The following is a 22,521-nucleotide window of genomic DNA, read 5'->3' as shown; positions in this document are numbered from 1 at the left end:
TGTATTTACGTGTTTTTATTACATAGTTTGAAGTACGGTGATACACAAATGGCAAGTTGCTCAAATGTATTTATTAGTACATTGCATGTGCTTGCAAAGAAGGCGCTAATCTAGACATGAAAAACTTTACAGAATTCCTCCAGCACACTATAAAGGACCAGTAAATGATATTTACATCCTATATAATAGTAGAAATGCAGAGATCTACATTACATATATTTGCAAAAGTGTGATTAAGCCACCTGCCACTTCACTGCATCTCTGACATGGTGGTCCTAACACTACATGAGAAATGTACCCACTTTTGGGTCATACTGTGTATTGCTACATGACAATTGCAGATACATTTACATATTTCTAAATTGAGAGCTAACTCACCTAGAGGCACCCCAAGATCCTCCAAATGGCACTACAAGGACCAGCATGCCTTCCAGCTACTGGTCCCATACATGCCTCTCAGAACAGTGATACACAAAAATGGCAAGCTTCTCAAATCCATAGTTTGAAGTATGCACAGAAAAACTTTTTCTTGCAAAAGTGAATCTGCAAAGTATGTCCCATATAGGTGTAGGGAGGATTGCTTTTCAGAACTATTGCCCAGAAAGTCCCAAAAGACTCACATTTTGCTGAGGCAGGACAAAGTCGTGCACCTACCTGTAACATGGGATCTCCTTCCTAAAAGTATCTTTTCCACCCAAATTCAGGTCCAGTCGTTGTTGCGGCCATGCCGCAAAGTAATAATGTATGGTACAAAGGACCCATTCATCAACATAGCACACAGTCTGGCATCGGACTGTCAGTGATTGACAGTCTGAAGTAGTTTTGTGGGCGGGGAGGGGGTGGTGATGACCTCTGTTTCTGGAAATGGAGACCTCTTGCCGCCATTTAGGAGGAGGGAAGAGGTTGATGGATGGAGATTTCCTGGCCTCTGCGCCGCCAGATGGTGAGTGAGAGATCCAATGCTGCTTCCTAGGGCACAGCTCAGATCACTAGTTTCACAGGAGGTGTCTGCTTGTAATAGACACCTCCTGCTGCATCACCATACATCGCTATAGCCACTCCAACCACATCTGAATCAGATTGCCCAATGTGCAACAAAATGATTATTTTTTTCTAAAAACAAAGTATCTAATCCACAGATGCCACCATCACAAATAAGACTTACTCCTGCCGGTGGCTGACTCATACTTCCTGGGGTTCTACAGTGTCCATAGCCAAACACTCAGTGAGTGATAAAGATGATACTAGTAAGAGCTCAATTACATTATGTTAGAGGACCGACAGAGACTCATCTGTCATCTCTAGCTACCCAGAAACCACAGCATTAATTAGGATCCGATGAAATGGTTTCTGTTGATGCGAAAACCCACTTTCTGCAGTTATAAGCACAAATGACATTGCTGAATGGTAATAAATATAAATGTCCCAGACTATAATGACATGAGTAGCTAATTCAGTTGTCTATGTTATGCTTACATTATGTAATAGGTCTGGTGATGAAACAGGCCCAAACCCTGAAGTACAAAACTTCAGAATTATAAAGTTGAACTACCAAAACATTAATGTTAGACATTGCATTACAGTGTAATGTAACATTGGTTGTCTCTTCAGCACTAGTGCCTTCTGTTCTTGGCCTAAAGAGGTACAGTATGCATTGCAACCTGCAGGCCAGTACTCCAAGTCTGGAGGTCAGAATCTGTTTTTGAGGTTCCCTCATTTGTCAAATAAACAATGCATAATATTGGGAAATGTTTTTGTTCCCAAACAAAGGTTCTCTAATTCTTGGGCCCCGCAACATTGGCACTTGGGGGCTCAATAAAAACAAATGTTTGAGCCAGAGACTTCTTATGTTTTAGCAGTATACTTTCCTGATATGGCAAATTTTAGCTGCATTCTGCGGGAAGAGAGTAGAATGGACAGTTTATACAACTGCTCTTCAGTCACCTCAAATCTTCATCCTGCATACATGTCGTGGCCTTCAAAAGTACCCATTTACAATAAGGAGAGAATAATTACTGATCAGCTTGTGTCAAGTGGAATTTCCATTATTATTAAGTGAAATCCGTCCATTAAAGAATTAAGTGGTCTGTATGCAGTGATATCTTTTGTTTTATAGGAATGTAAGATGATGCATGGAGAGTTTGTGGGACCTGCCTGCGACCATCATGGGCCATATACCCCAGATGTTCTTTTCTGGTCCTGCATCTTGTTTTTCACCACATTTGCGCTATCTGGCACATTGAAGACATTTAAAACAAGTCGGTACTTTCCTACTAAGGCAAGTGATTTTGAAGCTGTCCTCCACAGGTTTGAAATGACAACATACAGTATTTCGACGTGTATTGCATGTTGACAGAGTAAATGTCAACATGTACAACGTCAACGCAAAACATGTCGGCACTGCCATAATGTTGACATGTTCACAATTTCCACATCCAACCATAACAGTAATGTCAACATTTTTAGTATGTCGACTTGTCATATCTCAACATTTTCCAGATGTCAACATGTTAACTATGTCGACATTGTAATATTCAACTTACTGGTGTCGATTTAGTGAATGCATTTGAGATGAAAATTAGATATTGAAAACATTATGTAACTTGAGGATTCTAAATTTTATGAATTAATATGAATTTATATTTTGCTTAGGTTCGATCGATGGTGAGTGACTTTGCTGTGTTTCTTACAATCCTGACCATGGTAATCCTGGATTATTTAATTGGAGTTCCGTCTCCAAAACTTCAGGTCCCAAATGAATTCAAGGTAATTTATTTGAGCTAGGTAAGAGGTAATGTACCTATTGATTTGCAGCTGTTTTTGTCAGAGTTAATGGCATCTGCTTTGGTTGTTTTTGTACAGGCACAAATGGTTTAAAGATGTATAATGTGGAAAGTGTGGGTTCCATAGATGGAATCCCTGCCAGAAAATGATTTATAAACTCATTTTTTTCTGAATATATATTATTCAGTATATTTATGTATCTTTTAATCCATAATATTTTATGGATTAAAAATGTACAATCCAAAATGGCATTGACTATGTATTGTTGGATTATGAAGTAAATGCACATAAACCTGTAATGCTGTTACTTCCTCCAGTGTTAAGTACTAGATTGTTGTATTTATGTAATGTATTACAGTATGTCGCTGTACATTTGCTGAGCCATTAATACATAACCCTGAGTAGAATCATTGTTTTTACGACCACTTATTCATGAGCGCACTGTAATAACATACGCACGCATAGAGACATGTCTGATTCTCTATTTACTTCTCATTAGCCAACTAGAGATGACAGAGGGTGGATTGTGAACCCAATTGGAACAAATCCCTGGTGGACAGTTTTCCCGACAGTAATTCCTGCCCTGTTATGCACCATTCTTATATTTATGGACCAGCAGATTACAGCTGTTATTATTAACAGGAAGGAGCATAAACTGAAGGTGAGCTGTGACTGCTTGTCTTATCACATCAAATACTCTGCAGGTACCACTGTATATTTGTTCAGTCCCAGGGAAATTCCCAAAAATGTTTCCTCTACTACTGGGATATTCAGCCTGCGGCCCTCCAGCTGTTGTAGAACTGCACATACCAGCATGTCATGCCACGTTTAGGGCATGCTAAAACTGTGCCAATGCATGCTGGGATGTGTAGTTCCACAGCAGCTGGAGGGCAGTATGTTGAATACCCCTGCTCTACTTGATGATATTGGCTTTATTATTCTGACTTTCTCTGACGTCCTAAGTGGATGCTGGGACTCCGTAAGGACCATGGGGAATAGCGGCTCCGCAGGAGACTGGGCACAACTATAAAGAAAGCTTTAGGTCTAACTGGTGTGCACTGGCTCCTCCCACTATGACCCTCCTCCAGACTTCAGTTAGAATCTTGTGCCCGGCTGAGCTGGATGCACACTAGGGGCTCTCCTGAGCTCCTAGAAAGAAAATATATTTTAGGTTTTTTATTTTACAGTGAGATCTGCTGGCAACAGACTCACTGCAGCGAGGGACTAAGGGGAGAAGAAGCGAACCTACCTAACTGGTGGTAGCTTGGGCTTCTTAGGCTACTGGACACCATTAGCTCCAGAGGGATCGAACACAGGACCCGACCTCGATCGTTCGGTCCCGGAGCCACGCCGCCGGCCCCCTTACAGAGCCAGAAGCAAGAAGTGTTACGGAGAATCGGCGGCAGAAGACTTCTGTCTTCAACAAGGTAGCGCACAGCACTGCAGCTGTGCGCCATTGCTCCTCATGCACACCTCACACTCCGGTCACTGATGGGTGCAGGGCGCTGGGGGGGGGCGCCCTGAGGGCAATATAATACACCTTGGCTGGCAAATCTACACCATATATAGTCAGGAAGGCTATATAGGTGTAAAAATACCCCTGCCAGAATTCCAGAAAAAGCGGGAGAAGTCCGCCGGAAAAGGGGCGGGGCCATCTCCCTCAGCACACTGGCGCCATTTTTCCCTCACAGCTCCGCTGGAAGGACGCTCCCTGGCTCTCCCCTGCAGTGTCACGCTACATAAGGGTAAAAAAGAGAGGGGGGGCACTAAATTTAGGCGCAGTATATATATATATATATATATATATATATAATATAAGCAGCTAAAAGGGAAAAAACACTCATTTATAGTGGGATCCCTGTGTTATATAGCGCTCTGGTGTGTGCTGGCATACTCTCTCTCTGTCTCCCCAAAGGGCTTTGTGGGGTCCTGTCCTCTGTCAGAGCATTCCCTGTGTGTATGCAGTGTGTCGGTACGGCTGTGTCGACATGTTTGATGAGGAGGCTTATGTGGAAGCGGAGCAGATGCCGATAAATGTGATGTCACCCCCTGCGGGGTCGACACCTGAGTGGATGGTTCTGTGGAAGGAATTACGCGACAGTGTCGACTCCTTGCATAAAAGGTTTGACGACATACCAAATATGGGACAGCCGGCTTCTCAGCCTGTGCCTGCCCAGGCGTCTCAAAAGCCATCAGGGGCTCTAAAACGCCCGCTACCTCAGATGGCAGACACAGATGTCGACACGGATACTGACTCCAGTGTCGACGACGATGAGACTAATGTATCTTCCAATAGGGCCACACGTTATATGATTGAGGCAATGAAAAATGTGTTGCATATTTCTGATGTTACCCCGGGTACCACAAAAAAGGGTATTATGTTTGGAGAGAAAAAACTACCAGTTGTTTTTCCTCCATCTGAGGAATTAAATGAAGTGTGTGAAGAAGCGTGGGCTTCCCCCGATAAGAAACTGGTAATTTCTAAGAGGTTACTAATGGCGTACCCTTTCCCGCCAGAGGATAGGTCACGTTGGGAAACATCCCCTAGGGTGGATAAAGCGCTCACACGCTTGTCAAAGAAGGTGACACTACCGTCTCCGGATACGGCCGCCCTGAAGGAATCTGCTGATAGAAAGCAGGAGGCTATCCTGAAGTCTATATATACACACACAGGTGTTATACTGAGACCAGCTATTGCTTCAGCATGGATGTGCAGTGCTGCAGCTGCGTGGTCAGATTCCCTGTCGGAAAGTATTGATACCCTAGACAGGGACACTATATTGCTAACCGTAGAGCATATTAAAGACGCACTCTTATACATGAGGGATGCACAGAGGGGTATTTGCCGGCTGGCATCTAAAATAAGTGCAATGTCCATTTCTGCCAGGAGAGGGTTATGGACTCGGCAGTGGACAGGAGATGCAGATTCTAAAAGGCACATGGAAGTTTTGCCTTATAAGGGTGAGGAGTTGTTCGGGGATGGTCTCTCGGACCTCGTTTCCACAGCAACAGCTGGGAAGTCTACATTTTTACCCCATGTTCCCTCACAGCCAAAGAAAGCACCGTATTATCAGGTACAGTCCTTTCGGCCCAATAAGGGCAAGCGGGTTAAAGGCGCCTCCTTTCTGCCCAGAGGCAGAGGTAGAGGGAAAAAGCTGCTGCATACAGCCAGTTCCCAGGAGCAAAAGTCCTCCCCCGATTCCTCTAAGTCCACAGCATGACGCTGGGGCTCCACAGGCGGAGCCGGGTACGGTGGGGGCCCGTCTCAAAAATTTCAGCGATCAGTGGGCTCGCTCACGGGTGGATCCCTGGATCTTTCAAGTAGTATCTCAGGGGTACAAGCTGGAATTCGAGACGTCTCCCCCCCGCCGTTTCCTCAAATCTGCCTTGCCAACAACTCCCTCAGGCAGGGAGGCAGTGTTAGAGGCAATTCACAAGCTGTATTCCCAGCAGGTGATAGTAAAGGTGCCCCTACTTCAACAAGGACGGGGTTACTATTCCACAATGTTTGTGGTACCGAAACCGGACGGTTCGGTGAGACCCATTTTAAATTTGAAATCCTTGAACACGTATATAAAAAAATTCAAGTTCAAGATGGAATCGCTCAGGGCGGTTATTGCAAGCCTGGACGAGGGGGATTACATGGTATCACTGGACATCAAGGATGCTTACCTGCATGTCCCCATTTACCATCCTCACCAGGAGTACCTCAGATTTGTGGTACAGGATTGTCATTACCAATTCCAACGTTGCCGTTCGGTCTATCCACGGCTCCGAGGGTCTTTACCAAGGTAATGGCCGAAATGATGATACTCCTTCGAAAGAAGGGAGTTTTAATTATCCCGTACTTGGACGATCTCCTGATAAAGGCGAGGTCCAGGGAGCAGTTGTTGGTCGGGGTAGCACTATCTCGGGAGGTGCTACAACAGCACGGCTGGATTCTAAATATTCCAAAGTCACAGCTGGTCCCAACGACACTTCTACTGTTCCTGGGGATGGTTCTGGACACAGAAGAGAAAAAAGTGTTTCTCCCGGAGGAGAAGGCCAAGGAGCTGTCATCTCTAGTCAGAAGCCTCCTAAAACCAAAACAGGTGTCGGTGCATCACTGCACGCGGATCCTGGGAAAGATGGTAGCTTCCTACGAAGCAATTCCATTCGGCAGGTTCCATGCAAGAACCTTTCAGTGGGACCTGTTGGACAAGTGGTCCGGATCGCATCTTCAGATGTATCGGCTGATAACCCTGTCTCCAAGGACCAGGGTGTCTCTGCTGTGGTGGCTGCAGAGTGCTCATCTTCAAGAGGGCCGCAGATTCGGCATACAGGACTGGGTCCTGGTGACCACGGATGCCAGCCTTCGAGGCTGGGGGGCAGTCACACAGGGAAGAAACTTCCAAGGACTATGGTCAAGTCAGGAGACTTCCCTGCACATAAATATTCTAGAGCTGAGGGCCATTTACAATGCCCTAAGTCAGGCAAAACCCCTGCTTCAAAACCAACCGGTACTGATCCGGTCAGACAACATCACGGCGGTCGCCCATGTAAACCGACAGGGCGGCACGAGAAGCAGGACGGCGATGGCAGAAGCCACAAGGATTCTCCGATGGGCGGAAAATCACGTGTTAGCACGGTCAGCAGTGTTCATTCCGGGAGTGGACAACTGGGAAGCAGACTTCCTCAGCAGGCACGACCTCCACCCGGGAGAGTGGGGACTTCATCCAGAAGTCTTCCAACTGATTGTAAACCGTTGGGAAAGGCCACAGGTGGACATGATGGCGTCCCGCCTAAACAAAAAGCTAGAAAGATATTGCGCCAGGTCAAGAGACCCGCAGGCGATAGCTGTGGACGCTCTAGTGACACCGTGGGTGTACCGGTCAGTTTATGTGTTCCCTCCTCTTCCTCTCATACCAAAGGTACTGAGGATAATAAGGAGAAGAGTAGTAAGAACTATACTCATTGTTCCGGATTGGCCAAGAAGAGCTTGGTACCCGGAACTTCAAGAAATGATGTCAGAGGACCCATGGCCTCTGCCGCTCAGACAGGACCTGCTGCAGCAGGGGCCCTGTCTGTTCCAAGACTTACCGCGGCTGCGTTTGACGGCATGGCGGTTGAACACTGGATCCTGAAGGAAATGGGCATTCCGGAGGAAGTCATTCCTACGCTGATTAAAGCTAGGAAAGAAGTAACCGCAAACCATTATCACCGCATATGGCGAAAATATGTTGCGTGGTGTGAGGCCAGGAAGGCCCCAACGGAGGAATTTCAGCTGGGCCGTTTCCTGCACTTCCTACAGTCAGGGGTGACTATGGGCCTAAAATTGGGTTCCATTAAGGTCCAGATTTCGGCTCTATCGATTTTCTTCCAGAGAGAACTGGCTTCACTACCTGAAGTTCAGACTTTTGTTAAGGGAGTGCTGCATATTCAGCCCCCTTTTGTGCCTCCAGTGGCACCTTGGGATCTCAACGTGGTGTTGGATTTCCTAAAGTCACATTGGTTTGAGCCACTTAAAACCGTGGAATTGAAATATCTCACGTGGAAAGTGGTCATGTTGTTGGCCTTGGCTTCGGCCAGGCGTGTATCAGAATTGGCGGCTTTGTCATGTAAAAGCCCTTATCTGATTTTCCATATGGATAGGGCAGAATTGAGGACTCGTCCCCAGTTTCTTCCTAAAGTGGTATCAGCTTTTCATCTGAACCAACCTATCGTGGTGCCTGCGGCTACTACAGACTTGGAGGCTTCCAAGTTGTTGGATGTAGTCAGGGCCCTGAAAATCTATTTTTCCAGGACAGCTGGAGTCAGAAAGACTGACTCGCTATTTATCCTGTATGCGCCCAACAAGTTGGGTGCACCTGCTTCAAAGCAGACTATTGCTCGCTGGATCTGTAGTACGATTCAGCTTGCACATTCTGCGGCTGGACTGCCGCATCCTAAATCAGTAAAAGCCCATTCCACGAGGAAGTTGGGCTCTTCTTGGGCGGCTGCCCGAGGGGTCTCGGCTTTACAACTTTGCCGAGCAGCTACTTGGTCAGGGTCAAACACATTTGCTAAATTCTACAAGTTTGACACCCTGGCTGAGGAGGACCTAGAGTTTGGCCATTCGGTGCTGCAGAGTCATCCGCACTCTCCCGCCCGTTTGGGAGCTTTGGTATAATCCCCATGGTCCTTACGGAGTCCCAGCATCCACTTAGGACGTCAGAGAAAATAAGAATTTACTCACCGGTAATTCTATTTCTCGTAGTCCGTAGTGGATGCTGGGCGCCCATCCCAAGTGCGGATTGTCTGCAATACTTGTATATTGTTATTGTTTAACTAAAGGGTTATTGTTGAGCCATCTGTTGAGAGGCTCAGTTGTTGTCATACTGTTAACTGGGTATTGTATCACGAGTTATATGGTGTGATTGGTGTGGCTGGTATGAGTCTTACCCGGGATTCTAAATCCTTCCTTATTGTGTCAGCTCTTCCGGGCACAGTATCCTAACTGAAGTCTGGAGGAGGGTCATAGTGGGAGGAGCCAGTGCACACCAGTTAGACCTAAAGCTTTCTTTATAGTTGTGCCCAGTCTCCTGCGGAGCCGCTATTCCCCATGGTCCTTACGGAGTCCCAGCATCCACTACGGACTACGAGAAATAGAATTACCGGTGAGTAAATTCTTATTTTTAGTTATTCCCTTAATTTTATACTGCTGCATGGGATTAATCACAGCCCCCTCTAGCAGTGACTGGTTTATACTGCCTCCCTCACATGCTGCTACATGGGACTAATCACAGCCCCCTCTGGCAGTGACCGGCTTATGCTGCCTCCCTCTCATACTGCTACATGGGAATAATCACAGCCCCCCCTGGCAGTGACTGACTTACAGTATACTGCCTCCCTCCCATACTGCTTCAAGGGATTAATCACAGCCCCCTCTAGCAGTGACTGGTTTATACTGACTCCCTCCCATGCTGCTTCAAGGGAATAATCACAGCCCCCTCTAGCAGTGACTGGTTTATACTGCCTCCCTCCCATACTGCTACATTGGAATAATCACAGCCCCCCCTGGCAGTGACTGACTTACAGTATACTGCCTCCCTCCCATACTGCTACATAGGATTAATCACAGCCCCCTCTGGCAGTGACTGTCTTATACTGCCTCCCTCCCATACTGCTGCATGGGAATAATCACAGCCCCCTCTAGCAGTGACTGGTTTATACTGACTCCCTCCCAAACATGGGAGTAATCACAGCCCCCTCTAGCAGTGATTGGCTTATACTGCCTCTCTCCCATACTGCTGCATGGGAATAATCACAGCCCCCTCTAGCAGTGACTGGTTTATACTGACTCCCTCCCAAACATGGGAGTAATCACAGCCCCCTCTAGCAGTGACTGGTTTATACTGCCTCCCTCCCATACTGCTACATGGGAATAATCACAGCCCCCTCTAGCAGTGATTGGCTTATACTGCCTCCCTCCCATACTGCTACATGGGAATATTCACAGCCCCCTCTAGCAGTGATTGGCTTATACTGCCTCTCTCCCATACTGCTACATGGGAATAATCACAGCCCCCTCTAGCAGTGATTGGCTTATACTGCCTCCCTCCCATACTGCTACATGGGAATAATCACAGCCCCCTCTAGCAGTGATTGGCTTATACTGTCTCCCTCCTATACTGCTACTTGGGAATAATCACATCACATCATTGCCGATATACTACTGTTGGAGACTCTAGGGCAGGACACAAGAACAGGGCCGTCTTTTCGTATGGGCTCAATGGGCTCTTGCTCAAGGGCCCCAGGAGTGTAAGGGTCCTAGGCTGATCACTGAGGGTCCCCTCATTCCAGGGGTACCAGATTTTTAAAAATCGGACCTGGGGAACCGGAGATATCCAACTTCAAAGCAGTGGTCCCCATCCAAGCCTGTTAATTGTTCTTCCCAGCCAGATATATCGGGTTCTGTCTGACTTAGAGTATTTCTGAGTATAATTCAAAAGCCGGGACTCTCCCCTTTCAGTGGACACTGGCAGCTTGTCTCTACTATACCCAGAACCAGAGATATCAGCCTTCCAGCAGATGGTCCCTGCTACATCTCCACGCACCTGGTATGCAGTTTATATATTCGTTGGTGGATTATTAAACACCCCCTACCACCGTGGAAGTCATGTACCGGGGACCCTCCATTCTGCACAATGGGGGTAATTCTGAGTTGATCGCAGCAGGATCTTTGTTAGCAGTTGGGCAAAACCATGTGCACTGCAGGGGAGGCAGATATAACATGTGCAAAGAGTTAGATTTGGGTGTGGTGAGTTCAATCTGCAATCTAAATTGCAGTGAAAAATAAAGCAGCCAGTATTTACCCTGCACAGAAACAAAATAACCCACCCAAATCTAACTCTCTCTGCACATGTTATATCTGCCTCCCCTGCAGTGCACATGGTTTTGCCCAACTGCTAACAAAGATCCTGCTGCGATCAACTCAGAATTACCCCCAATGTCCCATTCTACAGCTTAGTGTTTTCCTTCCCGCCCCATTTGTGCAGTAAAGGAGTAATTAGCAGAAATTATTTCTCCAGGCCCTACATACTGAGCGAAAAATAGAACACACCCTACCCACCGCGAGACATCAAAGCTGCCGCTGATAGCACCCCCCACCCCTACCGCTGATGGGTGGGTAGGGGCCCCAGTGCATTGCTGTGCCCAGGGGCCTACACTGCTGTTAAGACGGCTCTGCACAAGAATGAATACCAAACCCATGTATGCTCAATGTGATGTGGGTATTAACATGTGAAACTCCCATGCAGTGTCTGGCTACAAGCCATATTGTATTACCCAACCTGCAGACCTTAATTAGCCTTTGTGTCTCACTATCAGAAAGGTTGCGGCTACCATTTGGATCTGCTGATGGTGGGAGTGATGCTGGGAATATGCTCTATCATGGGATTACCATGGTTTGTCGCTGCCACCGTCCTCTCTATCACCCATGTGAATAGTCTTAAACTGGAGTCTGAATGTTCAGCCCCTGGAGAACAGCCCAAGTTTCTTGGTATCAGAGAGCAGCGAGTGACCGGCCTGATGATATTTGTGCTCATGGGATGCTCTGTATTTATGACTACAGTACTGAAGGTAAAGCAGGACACACCATGAGCTATTCAGATCTCTATCTATCTATCTTAATCTATTTATCCTATCTATCTATCTATCTATCTATCTATCTATCTATCTATCTATCTATCTATCTATTTATCTATCTATCGGATCTATTTATCGGATCTATCTCTCTATCTATCTCTCTCTCTCGCTATCTGTCTCTCTGTCTGTCTATCTATCTATCTATCTATCTTAATCTATCTATTCTATCTATCTATCTATATCTATCTATCTATCTATCTATCTATCTATCTATCTATCTATCTATCTATCGTATCTATTTATCGGATCTATCTCTCTATCTCTCTCTCTCGCTATCTATCTATCTATCTATCTATCTATCTATCTATCGTATCTATTTATCGGATCTATCTCTCTATCTCTCTCTCTCGCTATCTATCTATCTATCTATCTATCTATCTATCTATCTATCGTATCTATTTATCGGATCTATCTCTCTATCTCTCTCTCTCTCGCTATCTGTCTCTCTGTCTCTCTATCTATATCCATCTATCTATCTATCTATCTATCTATCTATCTATCTATCTATCTATCTATCATATCTATCTAACTACAGGATCTATCTGTCTATCTATCTATCTATCTATCTATCTATCTATCTATCTATCTATCTATCTATCTATCATATCTATCTATCTACAGGATCTATCTGTCTGTCTGTCTGTCTGTCTGTCTGTCTGTCTGTCTGTCTACAGTATCTATCTATTCTACAAGCTGTAAATTCAGTAGACTCATTGGTTATTGGGGCCATGATTAACTGTTGTTCTTCTATGAGTTAACATGAACAGATGCCTCCTACTGCCAAGTCCCTATATAACGCTGCTGTTACATAAATGGGCACTTAGCACAAACTAAACTGCTAAAATAATCCATGTTTCTGCCACTCCTTTAATTGTTCTGTCCTGGACTTGTTCAGCTATCACCAGTGCTATGTTCCTGCTAGGCAGGTCATTCTCATACATTTCACATAGGAAATACATACACTTACTAGGCATTTCTGTACGTAGAGCAGGCATGACTATATACAGTGACTTCATAGGTGATATATAAACAGACAGTGCACATCTATTATAAAGCATGGCTTTTAAAATAAAAATTATAAATACAATGTTATTATTGATTTAATTTCAATTTGAAAATTGAGAGCTACAGTACCAGTAAAATATGTTCTCGCTAATTACAAAAACAAGTTATCTGTAACGAGTATTTACAAACATGAGTAAACATTTATTGCAATAATAATTGAAGAAAGAAACACTTTATCAATGTTCCCTATGTTATTAAATCCAGAGTGCCTTGTAAATGATGACATACTGTATGTACTGTCCAACTTATTTTTTTACAGTTTATCCCAATGCCAGTTTTATACGGAGTATTTCTTTACATGGGGGTATCCTCACTGAGAGGAATACAGGTAAGTGTACTTTAGTGATTAGCAGAATTAACCTGTTAGACCAAGAGTGGCCAACCAATCAGAGACCAAGGACTAATAATACAGTATATCTATAAATACCACAAAGAGCCACACCCCCAGACCTCTTCATTGTCCATCATACCTCCCCACATGCCTCTTAAATACTACTTAGTTATCACCACATCCTATCATGGTCCCTGCTGGAGCCTTTGAAGCAGAAAGGTTGGAGAGCAGAGTCTCCTTCTGATTCGAGGAGCCATGTCATCTCCTTGTGTGAGGAGGAGGAAGTGGACACAAGTGCCGATCGTCACCTTCGGTCATCCTCCGCCCAGCGCTACGCCACAATCCTACTCCCAGATGGGAGTCACATTTTAAAATTTAAACTGCTGCACGCTTTTTTCTTAGGAGTAGCAGGCGCAGAGACGTTGTAGCATCACGGCGGACAGAATAATCCCCACGGTGCCTTTGATGGCACTATTGTCATACCACAGTGCCTACAGAATTTGCAATTCAAGAGCATTAGTAGGCTCAAATATCAGGGAGTAGTACCACAGTACATATAAAGTACTTTGCTTTTAAAGCCAGGACAGCAGTTCACAAATTGATATATTAATAAGTATTCATATTTTTACATTTAATTGCTGCTCCTTCCTTTGGTGTAATTGATATCATGCTTCATGTTAAATATTCTCACCAAATAAAAAAAAAGTTAACTTAAGCAAGTATTTTGTCAAAAACAAAAAAAATCACTGAGTGTCAAAATAAAAGCCTACCGTACTTTCTTCCCTTAGAGGAGGTGGGTGAGTAGATAATGCAGGGGCAACACTTACCATTACATGCAGACATTAACATTGGTCCATTACGTGTGTGTGTGTGTGTGTGTGTGTGTGTGTGTGTGTGTGTGTGTGTGTGTGTGTATATATATATATATATATATATATATAATGTTTGAAAAAGCAGAGGTCATCACAGGGTACGATTTGGATTTCCCTGGTGGTATTTGCCTTTGCCCAGTATCTGCCAACCTTCCTTGTAATGTGCTTTGTCCTGCCAGGCTGCATGCCAGCCTGCGTGCATTAGTACAGTACTCAGAATGTCCGTTCATATGAGCTGAAGAGGCTGCACACATTGTCCTCGCTGGAAGAAAGGGAGCTTTTCTCTTGTGTTGCAGGAGGATTGGCAGACTGTTTATTCCCCTCTTGCTGGCAAATGCTCCCGGGTGCCTGAGTAAATTGCTCTTAGCAAATCTCCCATGAGATCCATAATATTCTACCTGTCTGTGGCAACTGATCAGCACTTGCGTGGCTGTCAGGGTGGCCAGTGATGAGTGCTGCGTGACAGTCAGATCTCAGAGCAGCTAATTGCTTTCGGCTGGAAGGAAGCAAGGGAAGGAGAGGTACAGTAGGACATATTATGATATATTACTTTTTATGTTTCAGTTAACATACGTGTTATAAAAATAAACAGCATTACCAAAGCGGACTCTGTGCTGCGCCTCCTCTGTTATGTAAATGATCTCGTCTGACTTTGACAATGGATAAGTTAACACTCTCATCCCTCTTCAGTTTTCTTCAACATTTTGTATCCAAAAATGAATTCTCTTGATATAGAGTAAATTAATTGGAATGCCATCTACAGTGATATGCAAATTACTGCCTGGGGCAAAACACAACTTAGATTAATAAAAACTCCAATAAGACTTCAGGAATCTTGACAAGCTTCGTTTATGTGCCACTTTTTTTTATTTAAAAGTCAAATACAGAAAAAAAGGATTGCTTCATCCCAATTTGACAAAATGTACAGTACATACTTTGTTTACAATACTGTATGTTGACTACTTGCGTATATATACACTACTATTGTATATGATTTACTGACAGTTATTTATATAGTTCCAATATACAAATGGTGATCAACAGCGCTCATAAACAAAATAGTGCAGCCTCCAAGAAAAAAAAATAGAAGCTATCACCGTCCTCTATACCATGTTACTCCGAAGTAGGAAAGGTCTTTGGATTTGGTGCTCTGGTTTTATGTTCTCCTCAAATAAAAACCAGAAACAAAAAAATCATTATGTAGACTGTTCAAATCAGGATCTAGTATGAGATACCGGCAGACGGGATTCCGGCTGTCATTATACTGACTGCAGCATATTAGCCAATAGGGTGTGGTATAGAAGATCTACAGTATTTAGGTTGACAGGTACAAAAGGTCGACATGACAATGGTTGACACAAATGGTCGACATGTTTATTTTATTTTTTTCCGTTTTTTGGGTCAAATCTTCTATGTTTGGTACTATGTAACCACCACCAGTAAAAATGTATACCCTCATGAGCTCGTTTCGCTTGCCATGCTTTGATCAAGGTGGCTCGCTGCTCTCAGCATAGGTTACTATTCCCAATCGTAGTTCACAAGGATAGTAAATCAAGCAAATGTTGGGAAAACATGGAAAAACAAACATGTCAAATATTGTCATGTCAACCTTTTGTACATGTTGACATAATGCATGTCGACCTATTGACATCTACCTGGACGTTGTAGATGTGTCACCTGGATACCAGCCAGGAGCCGTTAATTTCCTTCTTGCAAAAACTGATCTAATTAATTTTTCTTTACTGTTTTCTCCAGTTCTTTGACCGTCTACTTCTCTTTGCAATGCCGCCCAAACATCAACCGGATTTTATCTACCTGCGGCACGTTCCTCTGCGCAAAGTCCATCTGTTCACTATTATTCAGCTCACCTGTCTGGTCTTACTGTGGGTTATCAAGGCATCTCCAGCTGCTATTGTGTTTCCAATGATGGTAAAATATATCCACATACTGTATCTCTACAGTTCATGATCTTCCAGGATAGAAGTATAATTCACTTCCAGTATTTGCGAATTTGAATTTAAACTCAAACTCAACTACAGTATATTATTGTATATTTTCTTGCTTTGCAATGCCTGAGCCAAGCTTTTATAGTACAGCATGTTAATAGAATACATCAATGGGTATTATCTTATTATTAATTATTATTATTATTATTATTTTACACAAATATAGTGGAAAAAGGGGGGAACCTGGATTGCACATCCTATTACTAAAGATATCAAGAGGTGCTATCATGCTGAGGCTTCTAATACTATGCTGGAGGAAGAGAGATGCAGATGCACACTCTTAGCACTAAGAACACAGTAAAAATAATTTAAATAAACCCTCACAATTAACATGGCGTATAATTGAAGCTCTTAGCTCACATTTGCGCAAATATGTGGGCCCATGTACCGCGGCCAGGTGACTTCATCACATGGGTCCCTAACATTCCTTATACTATCACATGTTACAAATTTATTCAGGACTTACCTCTAAATAGGGCCTTATCAATGTGTGATCTGAAATGCAGGAACCCAGCTAATTAAAACACCTAAGGGTGAATGGGTCATCTGCTTTATAAACTCACTTTCATTCTGTTTTAAGAAGAAGCACACCTTAAAATTATGATAAAATTATTGTTAGTGTTTTATGGCCCTATATATCAATCTCTTTTTTACTAAAATAATGATAAAAATTGATGTTTTCACACCCTTTTCACATTATTTTAGTTTTACTGAATGTACTAAAGGGCTTTTGGAGCAATTTTCATGAAAACTACTTCAGGCCCCTTAATTTTGCATATTTTAAATAAAGGTAGATCACATTTTCCATTTTTTTTTAAAATAGAACACAAGCTGAAATCCCCACAAAAAAAAGTGGACGAAAAAATAAAACAAAATGATACCCTTACCTGCACCCAGGTTTTCGGTGATCGGTGACCTCTCTTCTCCAGTCAGCTGGTCACTGGGCTCCTGTTCTGTAACCTCAGTCAGGTGTGCCGTAAACCGGCGTCTCAGTTTACAGCATAGAGCAGCTGACCCGGGTCACAAACCAGGAGCACGGCAGCCAGCTGAACGGAGGAGAGAGCTCACAGATCACTGGGCAGTAAGTGCAAGGGGAGGGGATGTGGTAGCCAGCGACAGTAAGAAGTATGTGAAGAGGATTTGCAGGGACAGAGCTTTCTCGCAAGCTCTGTCCCTGAATGCAATAATTGATACATCCTTGCGATGTATTCAGTTATTGCAATGCAAATTTACCACACCCCATCCACATCTGAGATGCAGATTGTGATAAATATGCCCCTTAATCTTGGATGGACAAATATAATCTTAATGGTGTAATTATCAGGTATGCAGTGTTCTGTAAGACTATATTATATAGGATTTGACAAATTTATAGAACTCTTCACAATGGTCTAATTATCAGGTATGCAGTGTTCTGTAAGACTATATTATATAGGATTTGACAAAATTATAGAACTCAGTTGCTCATTGCATTTCCACTATATGCCTGCTTCCGGTTAGTGCTGAAACTGCATAGTGCTATACCGGCGTTTGCTGGGCCTTTATGCCATGTATGTACTACACTATTATAGCACTTTGTATTGTTTTCAAATTCTTAACATAATTTGGATAATGTTTCCTCATATCATAGAACACATGTAGTTTCGTAAGTGTTTTTGCAACTTCATATAGGGAAAAAAAGCTATGTGTTTCTCAGTAAAGGACTTATAGTCACAACCAATTACTGTATCACATGGAAATAAAAAGGATGAGAGTAAAATATGATCTGTGTGTATTAGAAATTATATTTTGTGTGCTATAAATAATTAGAATGGCTTACTACGTAATGTACAGCATACACCAGAACAGCACTGTGTACTGTATGTCGGATGTCCTCGTGTATACTGTATATACCTGATAGTAGTACTGTTCATGACAGGTCCTTGCTTTGGTGTTTGTCCGCAAAGTGATGGATTTCTGCTTCTCTAACCGCGAGCTCAGTTGGCTTGATGACTTGATGCCAGAGAGCAAGAAAAAGAAACTAGAAGATGCTAAGAACAAAGCTAAAGAATTGGAGGTGAGAAGGGAAATAGTGGGAAAACCAGTACAGGGTGAGATATACAGTACTGACACAACTTATATTTCCCTCATACAAATTGTGTATTTATAGCCTAAGATTGTGCAAGACATTTTGGGGGTCATTCCGACCCGATCGCTCGCTGCAATTTCTTGCAGCGCAGCGATCGGGTTGGAACTGCACATGCGCTTGCGCTGCAGTGCGCCGGCGCATGGCAGTCGTCATTGCCTAGCGATCGCCTACTCCCGACCAGCCGCAGGAGCGGCGCTGGCTGGGAGTTACTCCAGAAATATAAAAGCATCGCCTCTGTGCAATGCTTTTGTATTTGTGCGGAGGGGGCCGGACTAACATGTGGGGCGGACTAACCCTGTGCTGGGTGTCCCCCCGCATGTCAGGGAAGATGATCGTAGCTGTGCTAAATTTAGCACAGCTACGATCAACTCGGAATGACCCCCTTTGTCTTTATTCTTGTGTACATTGAATTATACATATATATTTATAAATAAAAAAACTACAATTAATCTACAACTGAAAAATGGAGGAAATATCTAAATATAAACGAGAACCTCAGTAATACTCTGATCCTAAACAGCAGCAAAGCCCCGAACTTCGTTAACTATTTATGGAAGCAAAAAAAGATTTTATTTTCTTGCTTTTGTGGCTATTAGGTCTCTTTTTAAATCTTGTTCTGTAAATTTCTTCATTGGTAGGACAGGTCTCCTCATCTGGCATAGGGATGTAGTCAGGTGACCGGCAGTCGGGATCCCGGCGGTCAGCATACCAACGCCGGGATTCCAGTTGCCAGGATGCCGGCAGGGGGCCCAGGGCTATTCCCACTCATGGGTGTCCACGACACCCATAGAGTGGAAATAGAACCTATGGCGAGCCACCGAGTCAGCAGCGTGGCGAGCGCAATGAGTCCACAAGGGGCTTTTTTGCGCTCACCCCCATGCCGGCATCCTGGCAGCCGGGAGCCCGGCGTAAGTATGCTGACCACCGGTCACCCGACCCCAACCCTGGACATAATAGTTATCTTCAACTGGCATGGTAGGATTGGTCTCTTCATTCCAGCATAGTAGGATAGTTCTCTTCAACTGCCGTTGTACTGTAGGATAAGTCTCTTCATCTTGCATAGTAGGATAGTTCTCTTCAACTGGCATGGTAGGATAGGTCTCTTCATTCCTGCACAGTAGAATAGTTCTCTTCAATTGGCGTGGTACTGTAGGATAGGTCTCTTCATCTGGTATAGTAGATTAGTTCTCTTTAGCTGGCGTGGTAGAATAGGTCTCTTCATCTGGCATAGTAGGATAGTTCTCTTCAACTGGCATGGTAGGCTAGGTCTCTTCATCTGGCATAGTAGGATAGTTCTCTTCAACTGGCATGGTAGGCTAGGTCTCCATCTGGCATAGTAGGATAGTTCTCTTCAACTGGCATGGTAGGATAGGTCTCTTTATTCCAGCACAGTAGGATAGTTCTCTTCAACAGGCAAGGTAGCATAGGTCTCTTCATCTGGCATAATAGGATAGTTCTCTTCAACTGGCGTGGTAGGATAGTTCTCTTCATTCCAGCATAGTAGGATAGTTCTCTTCAACTAGTGTGGTACTGTAGGTTAGGTCTCTTCATCTGGCATAGTAGGATAGTTCTCTTCAACTGACATGGTAGGCTAGGTCTCCATCTGGCATAGTAGGATAGTTCTCTTCAACAGGCGTGATAGGATAGGTCTGTTCATCTGGCATAGTAGGATAGTTCTCTTCAACTGGCATGGTAGGATAGGTCTCTTCATTCCAGCATAGTAGGATAGTTCTCTTCAACTGGCGTGGTAGTATAGGTCTCTTCATTCCAGCATAGTAGGATAGATCTCTTCAACTGGCGTGGTACTGTAGGATAGGTCTGTTCATCTGGCATAGCAGGATAGTTCTCTTCTACTGGCGTGGTACTGTAGGCTAAGTCTCTTCATTCCAGCATAGTAGGATAGCTCTCTTCAACAGGCGTGGTAGGATAGGTCTCTTCATCTGGCATAGTAGGATAGTTCTCTTCAACTGGCATGGTAGGCTAGGTCTCCATCTGGCATAGTAGGATAGTTCTCTCCAACTGGCATGGTAGGATAGGTCTCTTTATTCCAGCACAGTAGGATAGTTCTCTTCAACAGGCAAGGTAGCATAGGTCTCTTCATCTGGCATAATAGGATAGTTCTCTTCAACTGGCATGGTAGGATAGTTCTCTTCATTCCAGCATAGTAGGATAGTTCTCTTCAACTGGCGTGGTAGTATAGGTCTCTTCATTCCAGCATAGTAGGATAGATCTCTTCAACTGGCATGGTACTATAGGATAGGTCTCTTCATCTTGCATTGTAGGATAGTTCTCTTCAACTGGCATGGTAGGATAGGTCTCTTCATTCCAGCATAGTAGGATAGTTCTCTTCAATTGGCATGGTACTGTAGGATAGGTCTCTTCATCTGGCATAGCAGGATAGTTCTCTTCTACTGGCGTGGTACTGTAGGATAAATCTCTCCATCTGGCATAGTAGATTAGTTCTCTTTAGCTGGCGTGGTAGAATAGGTCTCTTCATCTGGCATAGTAGGATAGTTCTCAACTGGCATGGTAGGCTAGGTCTCTTCATCTGGCATAGTAGGATAGTTCTCATCAACTGGCATGGTAGAATAGGTCTCTTCATTCCAGCATAGTAGGATAGTTCTCTTCTACTGGCATGGTACTGTAGGATAGGTCTCTTCATCTGGCATAGCAGGATAGTTCTCTTCTACTGGCGTGGTACTGTAGGATAGGTCTCTTCATTCCAGCATAGTAGGATAGTTCTCTTCAACTGGCAAGGTAGAATAGGTCTCTTCATCTGGCATAGTAGGATAATTCTCTTCAACTGACATGGTAGGCTAGGTCTCTTCATCTGGCAAAGTAGTATAGTTCTCTTCAACTGGCATAGTAGGATAGGTCTCTCTATTCCAGCACAGTAGGATAGTTCTCTTCAACAGGCAAGGTAGCATAGGGCTCTTCATCTGGCATAATAGGATAGTTCTCTTCAACTGGCGTGGTAGGATAATTCTCTTCATTCCAGCATAGTAGGATAGTTCTCTTCAACTAGTGTGGTACTGTAGGTTAGGTCTCTTCATCCTGCATAGTAGGATAGTTCTCTTCAACTGACATGGTACTGCAGGATAGGTCTCTTCATCTGGCATAGTAGGATAGTTCTCTTCAACAGGCGTGGTAGGATAGGTCTGTTCATGTGGCATAGTAGGATAGTTCTCTTCAACTGGCATGGTAGGATAGGTCTCTTCATTTCAGCATAGTAGGATAGTTCTCTTCAATTGGCATGGTACTGTAGGATAGGTCTCTTCAATTGGTATAGTAGGACAGTTCTCTTCTACTGACGTGGTACTGTAGGATAGATCTCTACATCTGGCATAGTAGATTAGTTCTCTTTAGCTGGCATGGTATAATAGGTCTCTTCATCTGGCATAGTAGGATAGTTCTCAACTGGCGTGGTAGGATAGGTCTCTTTATTCCAGCATAGTAGGATAGTTCTCACCAACTGGCATGGTAGGATAGGTCTCTTCATTCCAGCATAGTAGGATAGTTCTCTTCTACTGGCGTGGTACTGTAGGATAGGTCTCTTCATCTGACATAGTAGGATAGTTCTCTTCAACTGGCGTGGTAGGATAGGTCTCTTCAACTGATATGGTAGGTTAGGGGACAAATTACTTCAATGGACATGTTAAGATACAGTAGATCTCTTCATAAGCAGGGTAGGATTGGTCTCTTTGTTAGTTATGGTATGGTTTCTTGGTGAGGCAGGTTAAGATTGGTCATTTTAGCAGGCATGGCAATATGTTTTTTAGGCATAGTAGGATATAATTAGGACTAATAGGAGAAGTCTGTTTGAGGGAAGACTAGTATAGGTCTCTTGGGTGGGCAAGTCTCTGTCAGGTAGGTATGATAGGTCTCTTCATCAGGCAAGTTAGGATAGATCATTGTGGCAGATATTGTAAGATATCTTTGTTAGGCGTGGTAGAATAGGTCTGTTTGTTAGAAATGGTAGGTGAACTCTCTTTGCTGTGCAGTCTAGAATAGATCTTTTGGTGGGCACAGTGGAGCCATGGGCTTGATTCAGAGGTGGATGCAATGCCGATGTTTGCGCAGCTGAGTAATTTTTCTTATACTGCACGTGTCCGTTTTGTACTGATCACGTGCAGCGAATAATTAGCGATGGCGGATGCAGTGAGTAACAGA

At 43.8% G+C, this 22,521-nt stretch overlaps 1 protein-coding gene across 1 annotated transcript in view; it reads left to right on the top strand.

The window, feature by feature from the left end:
* Positions 1–22,521, top strand: part of SLC4A8 (solute carrier family 4 member 8) — a 369,348-nt gene that overhangs the window by 332,921 nt on the left and 13,906 nt on the right. Inside the window, exons 16-22 of the mRNA XM_063952268.1 lie at positions 2,117–2,278; positions 2,653–2,766; positions 3,284–3,445; positions 11,632–11,883; positions 13,274–13,342; positions 15,973–16,146; positions 18,142–18,279. Of these exons, the coding sequence (XP_063808338.1) occupies positions 2,117–2,278; positions 2,653–2,766; positions 3,284–3,445; positions 11,632–11,883; positions 13,274–13,342; positions 15,973–16,146; positions 18,142–18,279 (1,071 nt within the window). The remainder of the gene's footprint in view (positions 1–2,116; positions 2,279–2,652; positions 2,767–3,283; positions 3,446–11,631; positions 11,884–13,273; positions 13,343–15,972; positions 16,147–18,141; positions 18,280–22,521) is intronic.

Source organism: Pseudophryne corroboree, chromosome 2, assembly GCF_028390025.1.
Source record: "Pseudophryne corroboree isolate aPseCor3 chromosome 2, aPseCor3.hap2, whole genome shotgun sequence".
Taxonomy (NCBI): domain Eukaryota; kingdom Metazoa; phylum Chordata; class Amphibia; order Anura; family Myobatrachidae; genus Pseudophryne; species Pseudophryne corroboree.
Note: the sequence above shows the minus strand (reverse complement) of the source record. Positions and strands in the feature narration are given on the sequence as shown.